This window comes from Lytechinus pictus, chromosome 15 (assembly GCF_037042905.1).
Source record: "Lytechinus pictus isolate F3 Inbred chromosome 15, Lp3.0, whole genome shotgun sequence".
Lineage (NCBI taxonomy): Eukaryota > Metazoa > Echinodermata > Echinoidea > Temnopleuroida > Toxopneustidae > Lytechinus > Lytechinus pictus.
The window spans coordinates 28,826,661-28,851,861 of record NC_087259.1 but is presented as its reverse complement, the minus strand read 5'-3'; the positions used below and the strand labels follow the sequence as shown (position 1 = coordinate 28,851,861).

Below are 25,201 nucleotides of genomic sequence, written 5' to 3'. Positions count from 1 at the left end.
TCCAGTCCTCTGCCTGTAGCCATCCTCCTATCATCTGAGCTAACGATAATTTCTCAGTACAGTAATGATATAGCCTATGGGTCTACTGGAAGGAAGTTATGACATAACCAATCCTCGTGATAGACAATCCCGTCACTGATTCATTATTCATCATCACAAAGGAGAAAAGAGATGTAAAACACCTTGAGATAGTCGAGAGAATATAAGGTCTTACAATTCTCTGAGATTGCATACTCAACATGCAACCTCTACTATATTTATCATCTCTTTGATTATGGGCATCAATTGAAAGTTCAGACAAGACCTTTCATCTGCTTCAGCTCAAGAACTTTTGCTACTTATCATAATGCTACTGTTCAAAGAGTGCTTTAATATATCTCTCTAAGCAACAGATGAGTTATATTACACTGGTCATCGGATTAGGGATTGCCAATACACATTGTATGCAGTCTCCACACCCTGGGGAGTATTCTAACAAGAGTTTCCAAACTGTATTAATATGCATACTACTTTGACTTTCGCATCCTACCAGGTACCCATGTAACACCAGAGTGGAGGATGGTAAAATGAAGATAGAAGCCTTCATTGCCAAAGGCCACGCAAACAACCCTCATCACGACACTTCCCCGGCGTTTCCCTCTTTTCCTTTTTTTATCTGTTGCACTTCCTTTTTTTTCTTCTCCCCTCTTTATATATCTTTTTTTTTCTTTCAGATCACTCTCCCAATCCATCTGTTTCCATCAAAATACCCCTCAAAGAATAAGAATAATGTTCTACTTTTCTTATTCTCTCTCTAATCCTTCATTCTTTTGACTATTATTCCCAATGATGGGATGCGACTTGGAATATAAAAATAGGGAAATTCACCCTTTTGTTAAAACTTGGTGTTTTGGGGAAATATATGTAGGCCTACATGTTGAAAAAGAAGAAATACTACGTTTGTTTAAAAGTGACTCGGATACAACAATGTGATGCTTTTTCACTGCTCCATATTATCAAAATTTCCATAGACTTTGTACAGCAAACACAAAGTACCATTGGGCACAGGTTAACCAGTACTTTTTATGTTGCAATATGATGTATGGATGGTGGTCTTAAGAGTCGACCTACTTGAGTATCCTAAAAACCATATCTGAACTTTTTACCTCTGTCCAACCAGCCGGCTGGGAGGGTGGTGGATGAGTAGTGGGGGCCATATTAACTGACTCATATCCTAAATTAACTAAAAGAGTGACATCAAACATGGTCCATCTCTGATTCTCTGTGCAAACTTTGACTTGTGTCAACAAAATAGATATGGTCCTTTAATTCAAATACTCTTGATATAAAGTGTGAATATGTTTCTTTAATTTTTTTCTGCCTTTATCTAAAGTTCCTTATTTAATGAAATAACAAGTGGAACGCCTCTGGCAGTCTCGCCTGCATTACGCGATTTAATATAGCAGCAGTGCTAACTTTGAAAACTACTATAAGATAATCATTCACAAAAACACCATTCATATAATGACATAATACCACGTTAATTGACCATAGATGACATTTGAACGGTGACTTAAGACTTGTCAACAGAACTACACCCATGTCCACATTTCATTCACTCTATCCATAAACTTTCAAAGTTATGATGGCAATTCAACAATTACCCCAACATGGCCTAAGTTTATTGACCTTAACTGACCTTTGACCTTGGTTTTGTGACCTGAAACTCACAGGAGATGTTCAGTGATACTTGATTACTCTTATATCCCAAGTTTTTTAAAATAGATCCATAAACTTCAGAGTTAGGATGGTAATTCAACAAATACCCCCAACACGGCCAAAGTTCATTGACCTTAAATGACCTTTGACCATGGTCATGTGACCTGAAACTCGTACAGGATGTTCAGTAATACTCGATTACTCTTATGTCCAAGTTTTATGAACTAGATTCATAAACCTTCAGAGTTAGAATGGTAATTTAACAAAGACCCCCAACACAGCAAAAGTTCATTGACCTTAAATGACCATTGACCATGGTCATGTGACCTGAAACTCGCACAGGATATTCAGTGGTACTTGATTAACCTAATGTCCAAGTTTCATGAACTAGATCCATAAATTTTCAAATTTATGAAGGTAATTCAACAAATACCCCCAACTTGGCCAAAGTTCATTGACCCTAAATGACCTTTGACCTTGGTCATGTGACCTGAAACTCAGGAAGGATGTTCACTAATACTTGATTAACCTTATGTCCAAGTTTCACGAACTAGATCCATTAATTTTCAAAGTTATGATAGTAATTCAACAAATACCCCCAACTTGACCAAAGTTCATTGACCATAAATGACATTTGACCTTAGTCATGTGACCTGAAACTCAAGCAGGATGTTTACTAATACTTGATTAACCTTATGCCCAAGTTTCATGAACTAGGTCCATATACTTTTTAAGTTATGATGTCATTTCAAAAACTTAACCTTTGGTTAAGATTTTGAAAATAATTCTCCCAACATGGTCTAAGTTCATTGACCCTAAATGACCTTTGACCTTAGTCATGTGACCTGAAACTCAAGCAGAATGTTCAGTAATACTTGATTAATCTTATGTCCAAGTTTCATGAACTAGGTCCATATACTTTTTAAGTTATGATGTCATTTCAAAAACTTAACCTTAGGTTAAGATTTGATGTTGACGCCGCCGTCGCAAAAGCGGCGCCTATTGTCTCGCTCTGCTATGCAGGCGAGACAAAAATGAATTTCTCAATGGATCTTGGTCATGTTGAATCAATAATAACCCTGCCATTAGTGCCAACTACTATGGTAACATGATTAAAAATCAATTATATTATAATAGTTTGCACCAAAACTTAATATTAAAACACTAACTGCCCAAATTTCCATAATCATAACTTTCAAGCAATCAGCCTTGGGCCTGGTGACATAATAATACAATCAATTGTACAATTGAGCATAACTTTGGCAAACCATGTTACAATTGATTGTATATATTGATTGCATCTCTTCATGTTAACTGCCCCCCCCCCCTGCCAAGTCAGGGTTTTTTTAACAAAAAGTGTCCCATAAACAAAATTTTAAGTAACACTGCTAAAAGGAGAAAGAGAAAAGAATGGAGGATAAATGAATCAAGCATAGCATTTATACACTCCCCCATGTTGATTAAGTGGTAAAATCAAGTCTGAATTGCACATTCAGGAACTATAGTATCTTCCATTTCCATGAAAAATACAAGCACAGGTCAATCTTTATCACACTGAGACCAGTCAATATCATATTATTCTAAACATGGAAATAACAACAAAGATATAAATCAAATGAAAATGTGAAAGGAAATAGAAAGAAAACACAAGAAAAGCCTGTGGCATCTCAAACATGTTCAAATGGGATCAGAAATCTTAAACCTGTTACATCCTACTGTGAATGTCAGCGGGATAGTGGTCATATATCTGGATATTGTCAAAATAAATTTCTCTGAGTAATTGAATGACAAATTTGTTATGAAAAGATATTTCAGAGAAAGAGTAATTCCACCTTAATGTAAAAAACTTTCAATTACAAGGCCATGATACAAATTTTTGGAGAATGAATTAGATCTAAATCGAAATTGGACTCAAGCACTCTGAATCAATTCTGAAACAATTTTTTTTCCCTCTCAAATTATCTAATAAGTGTTTCTTTTCACACTTTATATGTAATCATTTTTTCAGTATTTTTAAGAGTTAACAAACTTATTACTGTTGCATTTATTTTTAAAAAGTGCCAAAATCACCACAAAAAAATCCTGCAATGGATAAAAATCTCATGAAAGTTTCATAATTACTTGTATAAGTTTGCTTTTCATACTGAGGTTGACATAACAAATATTACAGATTTTCTTTGTTAAAATTTTGTGCACAAATTTGTACATATTTACTTCAAAGAATAAAAGGGGATAGAGGAAGGGAGAGAGAAAGAAAGTCAAAGACTGATAAGGAGAGGATGAAAAAGAAAAAAAGGAAAAGGAAGAAGAGAAAGAAGAGGAAAGGGAAGAAGAAGAAGACAAAGGAGAAGGAGAAGAAGGAGAAGAAGAAGAAGAAGAAGAAAAGAAGAAAAAGAAGACAAAGGAGAAGAAGAAGAAAAGAAGAAGAAGACAAAGGAGAAGTAGAAGATGATGATGAAGAAGAACAACTAAGAAAGAAGAGGAGGAAGAGAAAGAAGAGGAAAGGGAGGAAGGTGAAGAAGGAGAAGAAGTAGAAGAAGAAGAGGAGGAGGAAGAAGATGATGATGATGAAGAAGAACAACATGAGGAAGAGGAAAACAAGAAGAAAAAAACATTTAAAAAACAAGAAGGAAAACTAGGGAAATGGAATGAGAAATGGAGAGAAGATAATCAAAAATAAACAAATTTAGAGGAAGAAAGGGAAACAGAAAAGGAAAGATAAAAAAAAAAGAAAATGGAATGAGAGGGGAGAAAAAACACAATATATAGAAGCAGAGATGGAACCGACAATATACTCAACATTGGTGGAAAGGAAATGGGACATTTGTCAAAGTTTCATTTCCTTAAGTGTTTGTTTACATGTTAAAAGTTCTTTAACATCTACTCGAGATTACAAAGGCAAAATACACTGTGAATAAACAGGCATGATTAATGGGCTTTAAAGTTTAAAACCATTAACGAATGAATGCGGGGATTCCCATATACTCTGTATAGAAACCATCTAGTGCAAGCAGATAATAGATGGATATAATGGCCTGTATATATACACGTATCCTAAATTTGGGTTTGAGTTAAACTTTGGTCTCAAATTGTATTTTAGCTATGGATAGCAAAACATGACACTAAGAATATAGGATTATTTTAGCAGCTTATACTGCACTCCAATCATTCACAACTGAGCGAGAATAAAAACTAAAATAGTTTTATCTACAATTAAGGCATGTGGAAAGAATGCAATATACATATTAAAAAGAATGATGTGCATGTAATTTTAACAAAATCTTAATATTTTTGGTTTTTCATAGTTTTAATACTGACTTTATAGACTATGGTGTAAGTTAAACAAGACTTCAGAATACAGGTCAGTGAGTGACAATGCAGGGTACAATATAACCCATTAACCACCAAATTCTAAAGGACAGGTTACCTTTAAAAATGATTTCACATTTTTAGGTTCTCTATTAGGGTTTAACAGAAAGCTTTCTTTTATCAAGACCCTAGAGTCAAATCAACCAGCTTTCAAATTTCCAACAGCAAAAAAACATAGTTGTGCAATAGGTCCAAACCTTTCTGAACAGCATCTGACAAGGTCAGACTCATGGAGCAATTCCATGTTTGTGATTCTTATAAACGCCCTCATTGACATGTATTTTATGTATATTACCCCTAATTTTGAAGTCATTTCATAAATTTTCAAAATACAGACATAAGAATCAAGAAAAGATGCACAAAATATCCTTGAATCAAGTAACTTATCTTATTAACATGTCAACTCCTGCATTCTGTAATTCTCATAGGCTTTATACAATACAAATCTAGTTCCATTACATGTAGACAAAGAGCACCTGTTAGTACATAATCCACCTGCCTGTTAACAATATGAGTAACCAAAACAACCCCCATTACAACCCCCTGGGAATGGCGTCATTATCATCATCATACACATCTAGCAACGACCACAAAATCATGTGACCCAAACTACTTGGAATAGATCATGCTGAAGGTTTAAATCCTGGCGCAGAAGTACTAGGGTCACTTGGCAAGAAAATCTTCTTTCATATTTCTGGACCAAGATTTGAAATGGGCAACTGCTAGAGGAAATTTAGAGAAGTGGGAGTGTAGTGGGTTCTGACTCTCCCATTTCAATCAGAGGGCAAGTTTGAAACCGAATTATGGTGTTATAAACTTCGGTTAGAAATGTTTTGTGTTGCATTCAATGTACATGTAGGTATCATAAATCGGTACCTGACAAGAATAAATTCCTTGAAATAGTTTTGCACCTGTAACTTCTGGAAGTTAGTGGGATGATAATGACAATTGTTGCTTTGAGCACTCTGCAGAGTGGATATGAATGCTTTCCATTTTGCATTATTCCCATTACTTCATTAAATGTTGAATGCCTCAACAGACTAATGTATGCAAGCTTACTGAAGCTGAAAGATTCAACATGTACATGTATCATATATCTTTTTTTTTACATAACCAACATTAATATCATCACCACCACCATCACAATCAAGATTGTCATCATCACCACAATCATCATCATCATCACCATCAACATCAACATCATCATCATCAACATCATCATGATCATGATTATTATGCACAAATCTCTCCCAATAATATTAGATTAAAAACCCAGTTTACTTTCATCATCATAATTATTACTGATCTAGATCGACTACAATAGTTGGCCCAACTCTCCCTATCAAGGGTTTTGGGTCTAAACTGACTTACCCTTGGTAGAGTATCTGGGTAGGGTAGCTGTTTCACCAGAAGTACCACTTCATCTACAATAAAGACAAACAAAAATACAGAGTAAATATTTATAAACACAATTTACAAACTTATGGTTTTTTTATTTTTTTTATTGTCAGATTATAGTTAAGGCCTTTATGTTTTATGTGGTTGGCTTTCCTTCTATTATACATTGCAATTTGTCTGAAAAATCAGAGTTTTAATGACTCAGAACTTGCTACCTTGTACGATTACTCTTTATTCATTTACTTGACCCTTTCATTGACTGTTGAATTGAAACCACAAGTTAACTAAGTTTTTAACTTATGCATAGAATCATTCATTGTTTAGACATACATGTACTTAAAGTTACAATAATATGATTGTTAAACTACATGAGCGCAAACATTGTAGGAATCACTTGTCATAAAGATTTTTGTACTTCAATGTATAATTGACAAAGAGAAATGGAACAGTCCAAAGGGTAAGGATATTTATATTATATTGGATGGCTCAGAATGGAATACCAGAAATATTCCAAGAGTTTGGGAAAATATTCCACGAATCGCAGATAAGTGGAATATTGGCCATAATGAGTGGAATATTTCTGGTATTTCATGAAAGAAAGCCATCCATTATAATTATCATCTATCCAACCCACCCCCCCCCCCCCCCCCCCCCGCAAAAAAAGGGAGAAATTTGATTTAACAAGTCATATCACCTATCACATTATGGCATCACTTTAGGATCAATATTGGTAATTGACAGGCAACTTACATGTAGTTCATTATGACATCATAGAGCGTAATTGTGATCTATGCTGCGCATCGCATTGCTTTCATTGTTGCACGCGTTGTATATTTCACGCATTCGCTACTAGACTGTTGAATATGGTCTCATACTAACGGTAAATTTTGTACAGGAGCCTATGGAATATTTGTCGGATTTCGGTCCTTTTTAGGGACACGCTCTGATACTGCACAGGCAATTGATACAGACCAAAATATGCATACTCTTTAAAGTATGGCTAAAACGCTCTATATAGATGATAATGCAATATATTACATACACAGAATGGGTGACAGAATATTTTCTTTCCAGGACAGTTTTGAAGCTGCTGAAAGGGATTACTCTTTCAAGGTTCAAGAAAGTGGTGGCATAAGATTAAATGAAGAAAGTAAGCAAAATGAAAGCAGGTAAGATTATATTACAAGAAGGGCAAAGATGTACCTTAGCATGGGTCATAGGAGTAGGGCACATAAGAAGAGAGAGAAAGACATCCAAAGGTATCAAGAGAAGGGCAAGGACGCACCTTAGTGGCTTAGAATGGGTGATAGAAGGGGTGGCATAAGATTAAATGAGGAAAGTAAGCAGACTGAGAGCAAGTAAGATTATATTACAAGAAGGGCAAAGATGTACCTTAGCATGGGTCATAGGAGTAGGGCACATAAGAAGAGAGAGAAAGACATCCAAAGGTATCAAGAGAAGGGCAAGGACGCACCTTAGTGGCTTAGAATGGGTGATAGAAGGGGTGGCATAAGATTAAATGAGGAAAGTAAGCAGACTGAGAGCAAGTAAGATTATATTACAAGAAGGGCAAAGATGTACCTTAGCATGGGTCATAGGAGTAGGGCACATAAGAAGAGAGAGAAAGACATCCAAAGGTATCAAGAGAAGGGCAAGGACGCACCTTCTTGAAGGGTCACACGGTGATAAAAAAGGGCAGAGTATAATTTATAACACTGCAAAATGAGGGACAATAAACAAAGAGGGATAGACAAAAAATAGACAGAAGAGACAGGTGAAAAAGGTAGATGGGGGAGTGAGAAGACACAGACAAAGAATAAATAGAGACAGAGGATCATCACATTATATGGAAAGGAAGATAGGAGAGACAGGGGAGAGAGAACTAGGAGAGAAAGAAGATGTCCTGTGATTGAACCTAACTCTTAATCAAGTCATCAGGTAAAGATACCTGGTTAACAATAGGTGTGGCATTACACAGACAAATGAATCATGATAATGATGAAAAACAGCCTTTAAAACAAAGTACAATGGGACATAATGGGTATCTGTAGACCAACCCTTATTATCTTCATCAATGTTAAGAGTGGAAGTGATACAGGGGGGATGAGAGTCTCCCTTGTGTCAATTTCCTGGTCCCTGGCCCCCTAGTGGGGAGGGGTTAGGGTGTAGCGGGTACCCTACGGGAGGCCAATCATGGAATGACACGTTTGCCATCAGCCATACCAAGCTACAATTTCCGGAAATGCAGACTTTTGAGGGTCGTTTCGGAGTTCCACATGAATGCAGACTTTAGGGGTTTTAAAACCCGTCTGATCACAAGAAATACCCATTAAAAAGAACATCAAAATAACCCATTAAAAAGAACATCAAAATATCTATAAAAAAACGTCAAAATACCCAGTCATCATTTTCCATGTTCACACCTGCCGAAACCAGATTATCTCTTTTTGTAATAATGAAGCTCCAAAAAATTTTGCATTCCAATAGAAAATGATGCACATTACTCTGCACAAACAAGTTCCTGTGAGTGCTTTCACACTAACATTATCCCACTACCTTGAAGTAATCCCTGTAGAAGTTCTAGTAAGTTTTTAAAAAACCAACCATCTTCCCAATGTTTTCTTTAGAGAAAATTACAAGAATTCTGCTTATTCACTGACAAAATAACCAGTATTTTCTAATCCAGGTAGAATTCCTGATATTTTTTGATCGGGTGGGTATGAAAGCACCTTTTTTTTATGTTGAAGTGTTTGGAACTCATTTGTCACCTCCTATGTGGTCTGAAACCCTAAAATCAAACAAAGTCACGTTTTATGTGATCTCATGCTCATAACCATACAGACTATAAACAAGAGTAGGAGTGATATAAAGGCTTGACAAAATTGTACTAAGCTCCACACTTCGCTCTTTTCATATCTTCCACAGTAAGCTGCAACTCGCTGCTTACTAGCTGTTTTTCGATCTCTTTTATCTCTTTTTATGAGAAGTTTGGGAAAATAAACTAAACTACAGACTAGCCGTTTTGTAGCTGAATAGTCTCCCTCTCATTTGTCTTATAACCGTTTTGTAGCCCTTTTTTTAACAGTTAAAAAAAATGACTAATTTTTTTAATATGAATTTGTAAACAAAACGGCATCTAAGGATAGTTTGCTCACTGTGATACTGATACAAAGGATAATCAGATTGAACTAACTCATTATTGAACATTAATGACAGTAAATGTTTAATGTTCATGCTTGGCATGTAATCAAAGCAATTCATTATTACAATGCACATTCATAACAAGATATCATTGAAAAATCAAGATGTTACGTCACTTCATTTTCCTTGCCAATTTACACACAACTTTTTTGTAATGGCGCACACTTTGTCGTTTGTGGACAGCTTCTACACAGTTATACAGATACATAAAGATGATCACTTTAAACTATTACTAACTCATAATTGAACATTAAACATTTTGACAGTAAAGGTTTAATGTTCATGCTTGGCATGTAATCAAAGTAATTCATTATTACAATGCACATTCATAACAAGATACCATTGAAAAATCAAGATGTTACGTCACTGTATTTTGCTTGCCAATATAGGCACAACTTGTCATAGAAAGATGCAGCAGCTGTGATGATTAAGTGTTATGGTGCCAACAGAGAATTGGCAATGCAGACAATTCCTTTCGGCCTTTTACATAAAACAGAGGAAAACAAAAGGAAATGCAACAGTGTGACTTGGGAATGTATATATAATCAAAACCACGCTGTAAATATTATCTTTACAAACCATTTATAAATCCACTGGGTGAGAAGAGGATGTTTTTTTAAAGCAGGAGACATGACCTCTATTCCCTACATTGATGAATTAACTTTGTTGAAAGTTGAAAAAACTGTTCTTACAGATAAAGAGATACTATCTCTTTATGTACCCGATAGTTTTAGGCAAAATAGAAATCATTAACTATAAAATTACTAAAATGCGACAAATGAGTGCTTTAGAGCTTGGAGGCAAAATGCAACAGTCTACAACTAACAGTGCATGTTATTTGAGAATGACATTCCTACTCCTACATGAAGCAGTGTGCTTAAGAATTTGCAAAGTCTTTGAAAATTGCAGTGAAAAGCTGAAAAGATGGTCGAGAAAGTGGCACATGTCTCTGTACAATTTACATTGAGTGAATGAGTGTGCATGGATGACAAGACAGTACAAAAAAGAAAATATAAAGCACCTCCATCCATCTCTGTGGTACTCAAAATAGCTAATTAATCTGAAATATCTGTGGATAATGTGGGGTACTTGTACTGTAGCTTGCTACTGAATAATAATAATATGCAACATTTATACAGTGCTTAATCCAATGTCTACCCTGATTGGGCACTCGAGCATTCAAGGAATTGCTTCCTTCCGGGTACCCATTTACTATACTTGGGTGGAGAGTGGCAAATGTAGATAAACGCCATGCCAAAGGACGCAGGTGCCAATGTGGGATTTGAACCCGGACCTTGTGGTTCATAGTCTGGAGGCTTATCCGCTAAGCCACAACACCTCCTTTTGTGAACTTTAATAAAAACTTGGGCTCTGTACAGCAGAATTGCCACTGCAGACATTGGTTTCATGTCAAATGCTTGGCAACAAATAAGTTGTGAATCATTCTATGGGTGACGTATGCGTGGGAGGATGCCTGGTCCTATTCAGATATTGGCAACAAAAAAAAGACAACCAATAAAAAAAACCCAGTACATAGTTACTTGTTCCTTCTCTAAACATCTGGAAACCTTCATGAAAAGGAACTTTAGATACCACATCAGCAGGAGTACAACCCACACTATTATATGACACTGACAGTGGGTGTGTTGTGTTTTCACTCTACAACATACGTCAAATAACACACATGGGACTACAAAGGCTTACAGATGTCTCTATTTCTCTGTTGACAAGCTAACTTGATGGTCCCTCGTGATTCAGATGTCAAAGGTCAAAAGTCGTTTTGTCACGATTCATAAAAATATGACAGGTATGAAAGAAGGATTACCTTAGGGAGACGTGACACTTATTAGGTGCACACCAATATGTCATTCTACATGTAGCCAGGCTCTCCTTTATAAATGCCAAGAATGTTTTTACATCATTGGTGAAAAAGATACAGGTGTTGCAATCAGGTGGATGTAATTTGAAGTGAATCACTGTATCCCTTGAGTGCTTCTTATTGGGCAAACTTTATTAATGATAATAATTGGATTTATACTAGCGCTTTTCCAGAGGATACAAAGCGCTGTTGATTGCATAAGACAAGTTAAGGTTTATGGTTATATAAGTGTGTTTTGAGATGTTTTTAGAAGAGGTCAAGAGTAGAGAGGTTTCGAAGAGATGGAGGGAGTTTGTTCCAAAGACGGGGGGGGGGGGGGGGGGCAAGAGATCTAAAGGAGTTGAAACCGGCCTGTTTTCTGGATTTTGGAATGACATAGGAAGGAGCAGCTGCAGAATGAAGAGAGTATGTAGATCTTTGTTGCTGAAATAATTAAGAAATGTAAGAAGGTAGTGTGGTTGTCAGAGATTTATAGGTTTGAACAAGTATTAATAATAAACTTCTCAGATCTGATGCCAAAAGAACAAATATTTATCATGTTAAAACATTTTTTTAAATCTAGCTCCTACCTAATTTTTTAAAACTCATTCATAACAAAATTCTTTAATCTACTGTCTTACAACCTGCTTCTTTAATTTCAAACAAAACTAATGGTAATCTACTTCTCAAATATATTTCCATAACACTAAATTTCTCTTACAGATAACAATTTTTCATTACTAATGCCAGTAGCCGATGTATGCTCATTAAAACTTTGACAGAAAAATAATTTGTCAATTACTGAATTCAATAAAGCCCATCTAAAGGTTTGGTAAAAAGGTACATGTATATCATATGAATTATCATTATTCATGAAGCATTTAAGTTGGCAGTGACAAGTAAGTCGATCTTGAAAGTGGTTACATAATATATTAAGACTAATGGTATAACAAATGAATATACCTTTGATTCTGACAATGAAATCTTATACTTTTTAAAAACTAGTTAATAATTTGGATGTTCCATGGATATTTTCTGAAATCTAATTGTGTATTCATGCCACTGGCTGTCTTTACAATCATCTCTCAAAACATATGTAAATTTATTTATTTATTTTATTAACTCATTGCAACCATGACAGTTGGATTATTGACAATGCAAAAATGAAAGTGGTACAATTAAATACACAATTACATATCAATTAAATATTTCAAAACTAGTGAAATAAACACTGTACATTAATATGAAAACAAACAGGGAAATAATCAGTATGAATAAAGAAAGACCAGGAAAGACGTGCAAAATGAATTATATTCTTCATTTTCATATATTTTGAAACAATAAAGTGACCACAATTACTACCCACTTGGGGTATGGATGCTAAAAGCAACCCAAGGAATTACAGGCTTGAGATAGTCAAGTCCAATTTGAGCAGATCTAGGGAACACCCTGTGGTCTAATCCAGTGTGTAATAGAATGCAGGTGTGTGTGGGTATGTACTACCCCGGTGGATCTTATGATGTCAACAAACTGTGTTCAATTACAAGAGTATGCCTTGAAAGAAGGGTTGATGCCCTCCGAACAGGTAGGAAAGAGAAAGAGAGAGTTAAAGAGACCCAGAGGAGATTGGGTGGGTGGGTGTCATAAAGGTAAATGTGCAGGGGTGAAGAGGTGTGTGATAGATGGTCATGGGTATATGGTGGGTGTGGCTTGGTAGAATGGTTGGGGTGAAAGTACGGGGTAAAGGGGTGAGGGTTTGGTATGAGCAGGGAGTCCCTGGTATGAGACCAAAGATTGGATGGGTGTAGTAAGGTATATAAAGCAGGGGTGAAGAAGTGTTTGATTAAAATGGCAATACGTACTTCATGGGTAGGGCTTGGAAGAAGGGTTGGGCTGAAGGGGCGCGAGAGGGTAGTAATTAGACCCAGGGGGATTGAGTGGGTGATGTCTAGAAATGTTTGATAGAAGACAGGCCAGTGGGTGTGGTTTCCCAGATTGGTGGTATATCATGTTCAAAGATGGCATAGGACAAGGTTATATTTCTAGAATGCCTCTTGAATAAATTAACATAATGCAGTAGAATATATGTTTTGATAACTTGAAAATGATTTATGTTGCTTCTGCCACACATGGCCAGACCCAAGTAGGTCAAGGAAATAGTTATTTTCTGGATGACTGCATCAATACAATGCACAATCAAAATGAATCTAGACTTGGATTAAACAAAGACACAGAGATAAAAAGAGAAAGAGATTTGGAAAGAGACAAAGTGTAAAAACTAGAAAAAGAAGGGGACTGTTATATGCACATCCTGGCAAGTATACAAATGAAGGAGTTAATGATGTCACCCACTTTTTCTTCGTACTTTATAACATAAAATATATAATACAAACAGATAGTGTGTGTCATGATCTGCTCTCTCATTTGGACTATAAAACTATTTTATGTCAATAAGCGAAACTTTAAAATATCTTACATCCAATTTACCAGAACATTACGTCTTACCCCCGTTTGGGAACGGACCGCAGTTCGGATTGCAAACTGCGGTATTTCACCCCATTTTGCGTTTGAAAATCTAAAACATCATTTCCAAGCCCTGGGGGTTGTTTCATAAAGCTGTTCGTAAGTTAAGAGCGACTTTAACAACGACTGGTGATCATCGCCAATTGTACCATTTACCGCAAGACATGATCACCAGTCGCTCTTAACTTACGAACAGCTTTATGAAACACCCGCCTGATCAACCCCGCTTGGCCAGGTAATCCCCACAGGCCAGATTATGAGCGTTGAGCCAAGGACGAAATGATAACAACAGCTGTGCTATTACGTAAGTCTTCTCTGCCTGTAGAAGGACCTTCGGAATTAAATTATTGTATTCGATATTTAATCACGTTTTCAAAGGCATATTGTATTCAGAAATTCAATGCTAGCCCATTTTCAATTTCGAACAAAGAAAATCAACCTCGAAATAAGGAAAGTAAGTGAATAAAAAATGGCGTCATGTTTTCCCGGACCGCACTCGGGCTGTTGTGTTATCTTCGGACCGAGGTCAAGAAACAGGTGTTTTGATACTTACATTGCATGCCTGGGGCAGTAGGGTTTTCGTACTTGGAGAAGAGGGGTATAGTGTTATCAAACGGAGCTCTTTCGTCATGAATTGTCTGTTTATAACTTGATTGACTTCTGTCTATTTATTCAAACCCACTTTTTCTATGGGTAAACTTGAATGAATTTGAATGATTAATTATGCCACCCAAAAGTTGATCCAGACAAAATTAGTAAGCAACAATTGCTAGTGACATTTTCTTTTCTGCTCTTACAAAGGCTTACTGACTCTTGCACCATGATTACACTCCCTCTTTTCCCTTCTTTCTGTCATGAGCATTTTTCTCATTCAGACCAACCTTACAGATTTCCTTCTTGGCTATTTTCTCCATAAAATCTTTGTTCTTCTTTTTCCTCTCATCCCATTCACTTCAAGAACCCATGCTCTTTTCACAGGTTCAATCAATATCTTCCCTCAATACATGGCCCATCCATCTCAAACCACTTTTCTTTAATTATACCACTTTCATAACAGTTTCTTCCAAGCCAAATCTTTCCATAAGTTCACTTGTGTTCTTTCCATCCGATGCTCTTCCTAATCAAGTAAAAGCTGTTAAAAATTTTCCTCACTTTATGAGTGCATTAAAGAAGCACCTTAAACTGGAATCTACTCGAGAACAGTATTACCAGTAAAAATCACACATTTTGTACAGTTGGTTTCTTGTATTGTAGATAATGTAGGGTACGTAAAAATATAATCTTGTTTCATATATTAGGTAGATTATTGTTTGCTTCAGGTGTTTGAAAATCATTTGACTGATGGATATGTCTTTTTTTTTTTACTGTATTCCAGTACTTGTCGAAGTTTTTGTTGTTACAATACATTAATGTTTTATACTAACTATAGGACCCCATTGAAAATAAGCCTTTCGGCTTTCATGGGCTATCCTGTCAAGGTATTTTTCAAATTCATTGTAATCACCTGTGATATTCTCGACAAATAAAATCAATCAATCAATCAGTCAATCAATCAAACAATCAATCATACTTTAACACCACACTGTTTTCTTATCAGCGCTCTTTCTAATTTTCACAAGATTCATTCAATACAATTTAAAAAGTTTACTGATCACTTACCAACCAAACGTTCAGGATTGCATGTAGTAGTGTATGAGAGTCTAGTATTATTCGGCAGTATGTCTTCTAGAATAATATCAACGCTGACAGTGTTAACCAAGTTCTGCAAAAACAAAAAGATAAATAAAAAGATAAAATAGTAACAAGCTGCAACTGATAAATGAAACAGAACCACATATGTAACTTTGAATCATATTTGTGCATTTTGAGTATTCTACTCCATCAATTGTTTTTCAGAATGCTTTTTGTAATAATGTCAATGCTGGTGAGGTTAACCGAGTTCTGCACACAAACAAACATGAATGAGTCATTAACATTTCTGTTAATTTGATTAATATATTGTATACCAAATCTCCTAAGTATTCGTCATTTGCTCTTAACATCAAGGGAGAAATGATATTTCTTGTCTTAATACATTTGACCTTTAACTTAGAGACATGGCCCCGTTGTACAAAGAGTTACGATTGATCTGATCAATCGCAACTATGGAAAGCCAGCAAAGTCAACATATGAAATGCATGTTTGTTCAAAAAAATTCTAGATGTGAATGCATATCCATAAATTCATTGATTTCTTGACAATTTGGGGTGTTCTCCTTTAATTACAAAGGACATTTTGCAAATTTCTTGTAGAAAGAATAATGACACTGATTTTCCATAGAGTTACGATTGATCGGATCAATCGTAACTCTTTGTACATCTCTCTATAAATGTACATGCTACTGATTGACAAGTTTACATGTAGCTTTTTAGGAGTTAAATTCATTTTATGTCTAGCAGTTTATCTCATGAATAGTAGAGTACAATAACAAAGAATAGAAATAAAAAGACATGCCCCTTCATTCAAATCAGCAGCAGAAATAATGCATGTTACATGACCAGCTCAGAGCCATTTGATTCAGATGGTGCTCAAAAGTTAGTGAACCCCACCAGAAAAATGAATACATTTAGATTATTCAAGATATATTTCATTGTAAAGCCAGGTGATATAATATTGCAGTCAATAAAGTTTGTGGTGTGGTTCACTAACTTTAAGCACAAATCTGTCCATTTTATATCACACCTTATTTAAGCCTTGCCCTTTAAGATGAATGGTAAAGATGGCTTCCGATGTCAGTATAATAAGATGCTCTGAAGTCAGCTTCAAATCAATCAAACTTCCTAGATCACAATCTACAGGTGGATATAAAACAGAAAAATTAGCAACCAGCAGCATAATCTGGTCAATTATAAAAGTTTACGTCATATAAAACTTTAATTTTTTTTTTAAATTCACAAAATAGTTATATGCACAACATGGATGATATATGCAAATGAGAGAGCCGATGGTGTCACAGTTTCACTATCTACTTTGTCTTATTTTTCTTCCTTTTCAGGTAATTATAGTACAGACCACTGTCTGGTGCATTGTCATACTGGTGAAGTGCAGTGTGCAGGTATATGTATAATATCTGATGAAAGATTGCATGCACTTACAGTGTGCAAGTATTTTGCAAATATGATACAAGGACACTTTCACTTGAATCAGAATAGGTTACAATGGTAAACTCCATATCTCCAGGAGGGAATCATACTTTGATTATGAAGAAAAAATTGAAATATTCCTTATTTCAGATAATTTTATGAATCTCAATGAATGAACCCCTCCTGACCCATTAATACAATATTTGATTCATTGATTGATTAATCTATTTTATACATGCATTCACATCAGAGATGAGTATACATATACAGATATTACATAACAAATCAATAACACAATTGTTGTAATATAAGCAATGAAAATGAATAAATAAATACCGGCAATAATAATGTTTTATTTATTGAACAGATTGATCATTTAAAGGAATGCAGGACACCGCCACCATGAGCGATTATGGCAGTCTTGGTATGAGTACCTTGAGATGAAGAATTTCCACACAGAATATCAGTCAGATCAAACCAATCCACACTGTCTGGTTGCAGACCTTTATATGATAGTCCCATGTGTACACCTATGAGGATAAAATCAAGAGAAAATAAAATTTCAATATCCTGTTGCTTCCAGTGATGCAAGAATTGAAGAAAAACTCTCTAAATACACAAATGAGTAAATGTCGTACATGGCTAGAATTCATCAAATAAGATACATGATGTTACAGAATACACACAGCAACTTATCATTAGGTATGGCCAGGTATCATTTTTACAGTGACTCAGACTTTTAATATTTCAAAATACTTTCCATGAATATAAAAATATCAGCCATCCAGAGTGGTATTTAAACACTACAGATCATGCGTTTAACCATATTTAAGTAACAATTAAAACCGCTTTTCTTTTTTTGAATATGACAGGGATACCACAACATTGCTAGGAACGCTGGAATTTATTACAGAATGATATAGTTAAATGTATAATAGCTAAAATTTGTATCCTTTTCAAAATACTTCCCATGGATAATACAATATGGGACATTAAGACTACTTTAATTTTTCACTGGGACTTACCATTTTCAGGTATCAGAAAGGATTGTTTAAAATTGTAATAGATGGCAAGATCCTGATTCTTTAGAGGAAAAAAAGTAACGTCAAAAGATGGCGCTCTACATATTCAGGAATCAGGCAGGATCTATTAAATGAGAGGTAACCAGCATGACCTTCCATCGTAATTGAGAGGGGGGAATAAAATGGACATTCAAAAACACATAGGCCTAGGAAGGGGAAGAGTAGGGGAGGAGGAATAGAAGCAGCTAGTAGTCAAAGACTTTGTTCTAAGTATTACAACATTTAAGCACAATGCTGATCCTAGCAGATCTTGGCATTAAATCCTATTTTCACCATCAAACTTAGAGTGACCCAATATTTCAAACTTACTAGAGTCATCTGATATGGTTGCCATGACAACAACATCAGGAGAACAAGGACTTTGAGATGAGACCAGTCTACTGTAAGAAGCTGTAGCTATACTGGTGGTAGGAATACTAGAGGTAGCATCACATAGAGTCTGGATTGGTTCTGTAAGTTCAGTTCAGAATGAAAATTTGAATTAATTTCTTTAGAAAATTTAAAATTGTTAGAGAAATAAAAAAATTAAATTTAGAAATAACAAAAGGTCAATTATGTGGTAAGCATCAATGAAAATTTAAGAATAAAAATATACCTTCAGAAAAATCTAAAGGGACATTTTGTGCAAAGCTCATATTCCTTGTGTGTTTATCGCAACAAGAGTAACAGTAACAGATTTAAGGTTTGTATAAATGGAGCTTGAATTTTAGATCTAGAAAGGTGCTAATATTGATCATTGCATGGTCAAATTCCAATGATCACTTTCAGTATAATAGACCTATTTTTGTGCCGTTATTTCAAGTAGAACTAATTTGAATAATGAAATAGACGTATTGTTAATTCATTCAAAATTTTATGCAAACTTTTTAAAGATTTATTCTTAAAAACTTGTAAACTTATATGTTGCTTGCCAGATATGGTTACTAATAATGTATGCAAATAGGGTTCAAAATGATGAATTTTCATGCTTTTGGTTGATTGCATAAATCACAAATCTTTGTAAGACAGTTATCCAATGTAATATTATTCTGATATTTGTAATTACCTGTTTGTGGGTCCACGATACTGACAGTTTTCCTGAGTAATCCGGTATGCACATCCATTTCAACAATTCCATACCATTCTCCGATATTCACTGGAAAAAAGGCAGAGTGCATGATATGTACAGATTAGGAGTGTGGAATTGAAGCGACAGTCATTTTTTGGAAACCGGGTCCCCCCAAAAAACTGCTCCAATCATTAACAGGAGAACCATTTACAATATAAATGAAAAATGTAAACTGGCTTATATCTAATAAACTTCCATATTTGTGCTGAAAATTTCACATGATATTTAATATCAAACCAATTAAACTTTCCTATGTTTTTGATATATTTGATTTTAAACCTTAAATGAAGGAAATTTGATCATGGAATGACAATATGAGTGCAACATATTTCAATTTTCTTGCTTGAATTATCTGCCTCTCACATTCCGTGGTAAAGTGTTTGAATTGTGTAAAAAAAACTTCCTCAAAATGAAATGAAAAGCTGCTCATAATGCACCTAAAAAGTGGAGTTTGCTCAAATTGTTTAAAAACACCGAAATGATATCTTTAACATATTCCCTGCACACAGAACAAAATGTATGGGACAATGCAGCAGTTCAGTTTCAGTCTTTATCATAATCTAATAATACAAAGATATTCAGAAAACAATCTACTGCAGAGAACTATTTTCTCTGATATTCTTTGAATCCTAAAATAAAATGAAAAGGAAATTATCGTGAAATAAGTCACCAGTCCATTCACTGCCATTTATTTTGTCAACAGTGCTGGTGACATGAACTGACAACCCTCCAATTCCATTGACTTTGTATGCAACAAACATACATTACACGTATAAATAACGTTTCAAAACATTTTTTTCATCTTTCTACAAAGTGGAAGTTGATTTGATTTCTTACCTGACCCTGTACAAGTGAAGACACTACAATGGAGATGCATCACCCAGTAACCTTCTTCAGGCCTCTACAATACAAGAGAGAAAAAGGACACAAAATGAATGAATGTTGAATTTTTTTCAACATAAATCAGAAAAGAGTTACTTTGTTTTCAGGGATCGCCAAGCATACAATGTATGAAAATAGGTTTGTATCCATTTGGTCTACTAGCAGATGGTCTAATCCTCAGGTAATCTAACATCAATCGTATCAACCAACTCGATCTATTAATGATTTGTTCAATTGCCACTTGGTCCAATAATCAACTAATACTCACTTGGGCTAACTGTCATTTAGTCTAATTTTTGTTATAAATGTCATATTCATCATATTATTTACAACTGTGAAACAGATATAAATTAATAAGATAAAATCAAATGAATGCTCAGATGGTCGTGTGGTCCAGTGGTTAGAGCATTGGACTCATAATCGCAAGGTTGTGAGTTCAAATCCCAAATCTGCCATTGCCTCCACTTTGATAAAAAGGCCCGAGAGCGATATCTGCCGTCTTTAACGTCAGCCACTATGACTGATTAACCTAGACGTAAAATGTTTCCTAGGTAATTGGTTATATACCAGCTTGGCGTTTACCAGCAAAAATGCTGTCCTGCCGAGTTCCTACAAGTTACCATAAACAGAAACAGAAACAGAATGGTCTAATTTCCACTTCAGCTACTAACTGGTTATACATTTCATCATTTGTAAATTTTGTTCAATAAAAGGTTCATCTGATCATAAAGATTAAGTGGTGTTAGACCAAGTGAATATTACACAAAATGGGTTCATCCTCACAGGAAATTGAATAAATGGTAGAAAGTAAAAATTAGGCCAAATGGTTAGTAGACAAACTAGGATTAGGCCATGTGGGATAAGACAAAATGGAAAAAGAAAAAGTGGGTGTAGACCAATTAGTTATTTACTAGATAATAATATGTGCACAAAAAGGGTGTAATGGCATTTGTCTGCCTTTAAAGTCAGTAAATGTATGTAACATGGATGTGGGTACATCAGTTGAAAATATTAATTGGTCCAAATATTTGAATTTAGTGGTAGCCTTGAAACTGAAAAAAGACAGCCCCCCCCCCATACACGAGTCATCGAATACAAACTTTGAAATGATATACAAGGAAAATGCTTCTACATAGAAACTGTTACTTTGCATTAATGAGAGAGAATGTATAAAGTTTGAACTATACAGTAATTAAATAGAAGTGAAAGAAACTAATTATAAAACTACTTGCTTGTGACAAAACTATTACTTCTACTTTAATACAATTTTTTCAGATATACTTACCCAAGAATCTGTTCCAAAGGAGAATGTTTTGGACCAAGTACTATTGATGATTGTAAGGCTAGGAATCAATCCTAACGACACAAACGTATGACCCAATGCTCGATTAGTCTCTGATCCAGACTCATCTGGGATATCTGTACTGATTTCATAGTAAACTACCTGAAATTTTAGATGAGAATAATCAATACTATGATTGGTTAACCTAGTTTTAATTTTATAATGTAATACAAAATAAATTTATAAGAACAAAAAGACATTTATACACAATTTTTAAAGCATGAATGGATTTTAAAATTGTTGCCTCTACAACTTTAGATTAACAATAGCCAAAGCAAAGTCTTCCCATAAAACTATCATATCAACTGATGAAGCTAAGTAATAAAACTAAAATGAACTGGGCAGAATTACAAACCTAATTTAAGAATAATACACTTAATTCTCTTTCAATTAATTTCAGTCTTCTAATTCATAAAGAATTGGAGAGATCTGATTATTGACCTTGTTATAAAATCCCTCAATCAAATTATATCATTACAATATCTTTATGTTCACGAGTGCAACATTAGAAGATGGTTTACAGCTTATAGAAAGAGCAAACACATCCTTGTGACCTTTGACCCCGTGATTCAAAATCTGATAAGAGATTGCATTCCCCATACATCAGAGCCAAGCTTGAATTCAATTCATCAACAAAAAAAACATAGAAAAAACAGAAGTAGAACAGAGGAACGAATGGACAGAAGAGACAACTGAACCCAATAACAGTACACTGTACATGTGGTGAATTAAATTAATTTCTACAAGTAAATCAATAATGAAATAAATCAGTAGAATGATAATCAAGATAATGTTACTTGTATTTAATCAATAAAAGAATGTAGAATAAAATGCAGGAGATGTACTATTACAAAATACTAATTGAATTAAAGTATGTTACCATCTACTCTAGATAGCAGTGTAGGGTTCCATTTCACAAAGACTTGTTATATTAATACTCACAATATCTATGACAAGATTACAACCAGCCGATCAAAGTGAATGATTTCAGTAGCTTTAAACTGTTTTTGCACATTTGTTACTTTAACAAGTTACATGACATGGGCCCCAGATGCTGACAGAGTCTGAACTCTCAATATTTGTTTTGAGAAAAGTGATGCATAATTAGTTTCTGACAAGTACATTTATTTTTTTTAAATGAATAGCTTTGCAGGGTAGCAAATTATTTAATCATCATATATCTTGAAGTCAATTGCCTTCTTTTTTCCCTAAAACCAAATCCATGGTATGGATTTCCTCTATTCATCTACTGTCTTATAAGTGTGACAGTCATCCATGAACAATTATCACTGAAACAAATTCTCTGGGTATCGTGTATTAGCTTTTGTTACTTGAGTAATTTTTTTCTGAAATCTTTACAGAACTGTTTCTATAATCCTGATAAAATTGGTCTAATTTCTGTTTTCATGTATGTGATATTTACACTTGATTATATTGATTGTCATGTGCCATCAAGCGCAAAATATATGATCAATCACTAAGTTTTGTGTTACAGGTCTCAATACGGCAAATCAACTTACCAATTCCTGATCTTGAATGATAAGGGGTCCACTCAGAGTCTTATTGGCAGTCCAATGACTTCCAACATTTATACTGAGACCTGATGATGGGTACAAAAATTAATATTAAAATCTAGTACGTTAATTTACACAGGTAGATTTAGATCTAGTTCTACATAGACCTAAAGTACAAATTAATCTTGACTCCCCTAAAAAAAAGTTATGCCTAGGTTGTTCAGCCCTGGGGCCTGTTGCAGAAAGAGTTGCTTTAAACGCAAGTAAAGATATCAAACACAAGTCCTGAATACGGGTGCTTCATCTGAAAATCAAGTTGCGCACGATTTTTTGAGTTGCGTTTGATCGCAACTCTTTCTGCAACGGGCCCCTGGACTAAACATTGTAACAAAATAAGTTGCAGCAATGATACATGTATGTTAAATCAAAGTCAATCCACTTTTTCCTATTCTTGGAGGACAAAAATTAATATAATTTCATAAAATACAAATAAATAAGTAGGGATATGACATTATCAGCTAGCTCAATGAAAACATGCATAGTTCAACTATTTCACAGAAATAATGCAAAACATTTGATTGTAATAACTTTGATATCCCTTTCCTGATTTTTATGAAGTACTTTTCTTTACAAACATTTCTGACAACTATATCTACAAGAAAGGGTCAAAGCTGAAGCAATACCAAAGAAGAAGTGAAAAGACGTCTTCAAAATTGTGTCGGGGGGGGGGGAGATTACGATAATAATACACCCCCCCAAAAAAAAAAAAGGCCCTAAGTTAGATCTACTGGAATTGGGTCCCTCCCCCCCCCCCCCCCCCGGCTAAAACTTTTAAAGTAAAGGCGATAGTGTAAATCATGCACGTATGGTAGGGGGTCCTAAAGCTACGCACCACTCATCGCGCATGCAGTTTTTAATGGCAAATGCGCACTTTGTGTGTGGAATTGTCACTGCAGTGACGAACGATTCGTATTCAATTTTTTCTACAGAGGCTGCAGTAAATCCCTAAATGCAGAGAAAACCCACAACTGTTTGGAAATTTGGAGTTATATTCACTTTAATTTCATATTATCCAATAATAATATGAACATATTTTAGAAATTGAGGGACAGGAAATACTATTTTTCTGCATGATAAATTGAGTGCGTAGCTTTGATCACTTCTAACATCGCCATCGGGCGGTGAATATTCAAGGTGTTCGGAAAACACAGCGGGATTTTCGTATTAGTGAGTTTTGTGATATTTTTTTCTTGCTTAATGATCTTTAGAATATTTGCCACAAATTAGTGAAAGATAATGTGTTCAAATATTAAAATTGACATAGTTTTTATTGTTTGTAAACAAAGTGCGTAGCTTTTGGTCCCCCCATCATACAACCAACACCTATGGCTATACAAAGAGTCTGAATGATGTCTGAACAGACTGAAGGCTGCATTTGTTTGTTTCAATGTTTGCTTTTTCATCTCACTGGTTAGATCTAAATACTCAGTGACAGTAGATGCTACCGTCACGTCACTGAGCTCCAGCTCCAGCCAGGCTACAAATACAATTATTGATTGAATTAACCTCAACACGCGCGGTTTAACGTTAAACAACCGGGGAAAGATTCAATTGGGGACAGCAAAGGTAACGAACGTAGCCGTAACCTTCCGGTACCATATCCACTCGCTGCAATAATGAATAAGCAGCGAAAATTGTAAAGTTTTCAATTGGATTTAAAAAAAGGGTTTCTGATCAATGTTAGGTTACGAAAAGTGCATTTATTATTCGACATGATGAAATATTATAATATTCACCTAAAATAACATCAAATGCAAAGTTGGAGCTGAGAACGAGAAAAAACAGAAGTCGGCCACCCATCTTCGACTTCGTTCAGGATCTTCATGAACTTCTAGTTCTACCAATATTGATGATCGATATCTAAATTCGCGGGCGCCACGCGCCGCGCGCCGCGCGCCGGGCTCGATCCGCATCCGGGGCCGGGGAAATCGGATCATCAGGGCGCGGCCTGAGCGAGGGCGGGGGCAAGGGAAGGGGGAGGGGGGTCTGGATCGAGGGGTATATCAGTCACTGCCGAAATATGTACCGGTATAGACCCCTCTAT

General features: G+C 35.2%; 1 protein-coding gene across 1 annotated transcript; it reads right to left on the bottom strand.

Moving 5' to 3' along the window:
• Positions 1–2,901: 2,901 nt before the first annotated feature.
• Positions 2,902–24,965, bottom strand: LOC129277542 (uncharacterized). The gene is made up of 11 exons (XM_064110062.1): positions 24,894–24,965; positions 23,104–23,183; positions 21,527–21,685; positions 20,197–20,260; positions 19,297–19,386; positions 18,561–18,701; positions 17,604–17,699; positions 16,769–16,878; positions 15,707–15,809; positions 6,439–6,491; positions 2,902–2,913 (listed from the first exon to the last, which is right to left on the bottom strand). Exons 1-11 carry the CDS (start codon positions 24,955–24,957, stop codon positions 2,902–2,904), a joined length of 972 nt encoding a protein of 323 aa, XP_063966132.1. The 5' UTR covers positions 24,958–24,965.
• Between the last annotated feature and the right edge of the window lie 236 nt (positions 24,966–25,201).

Excerpts from the sequence above, each read along its gene's own strand:
- LOC129277542 (XM_064110062.1), bottom strand. The coding sequence starts at position 24,957 with ATGGGTGGCCGACTTCTGTTTTTTCTCGTTCTCAGCTCCAACTTTGCA. Across the intron at positions 19,387-20,196 it reads CTTCACTTGTACAGGGTCAG|TGAATATCGGAGAATGGTAT; the intron begins GTAAGAAATCAA and ends CCTTTTTTCCAG. Across the intron at positions 6,492-15,706 it reads CAATCCTGAACGTTTGGTTG|ATGAAGTGGTACTTCTGGTG; the intron begins GTAAGTGATCAG and ends TCTTTATTGTAG.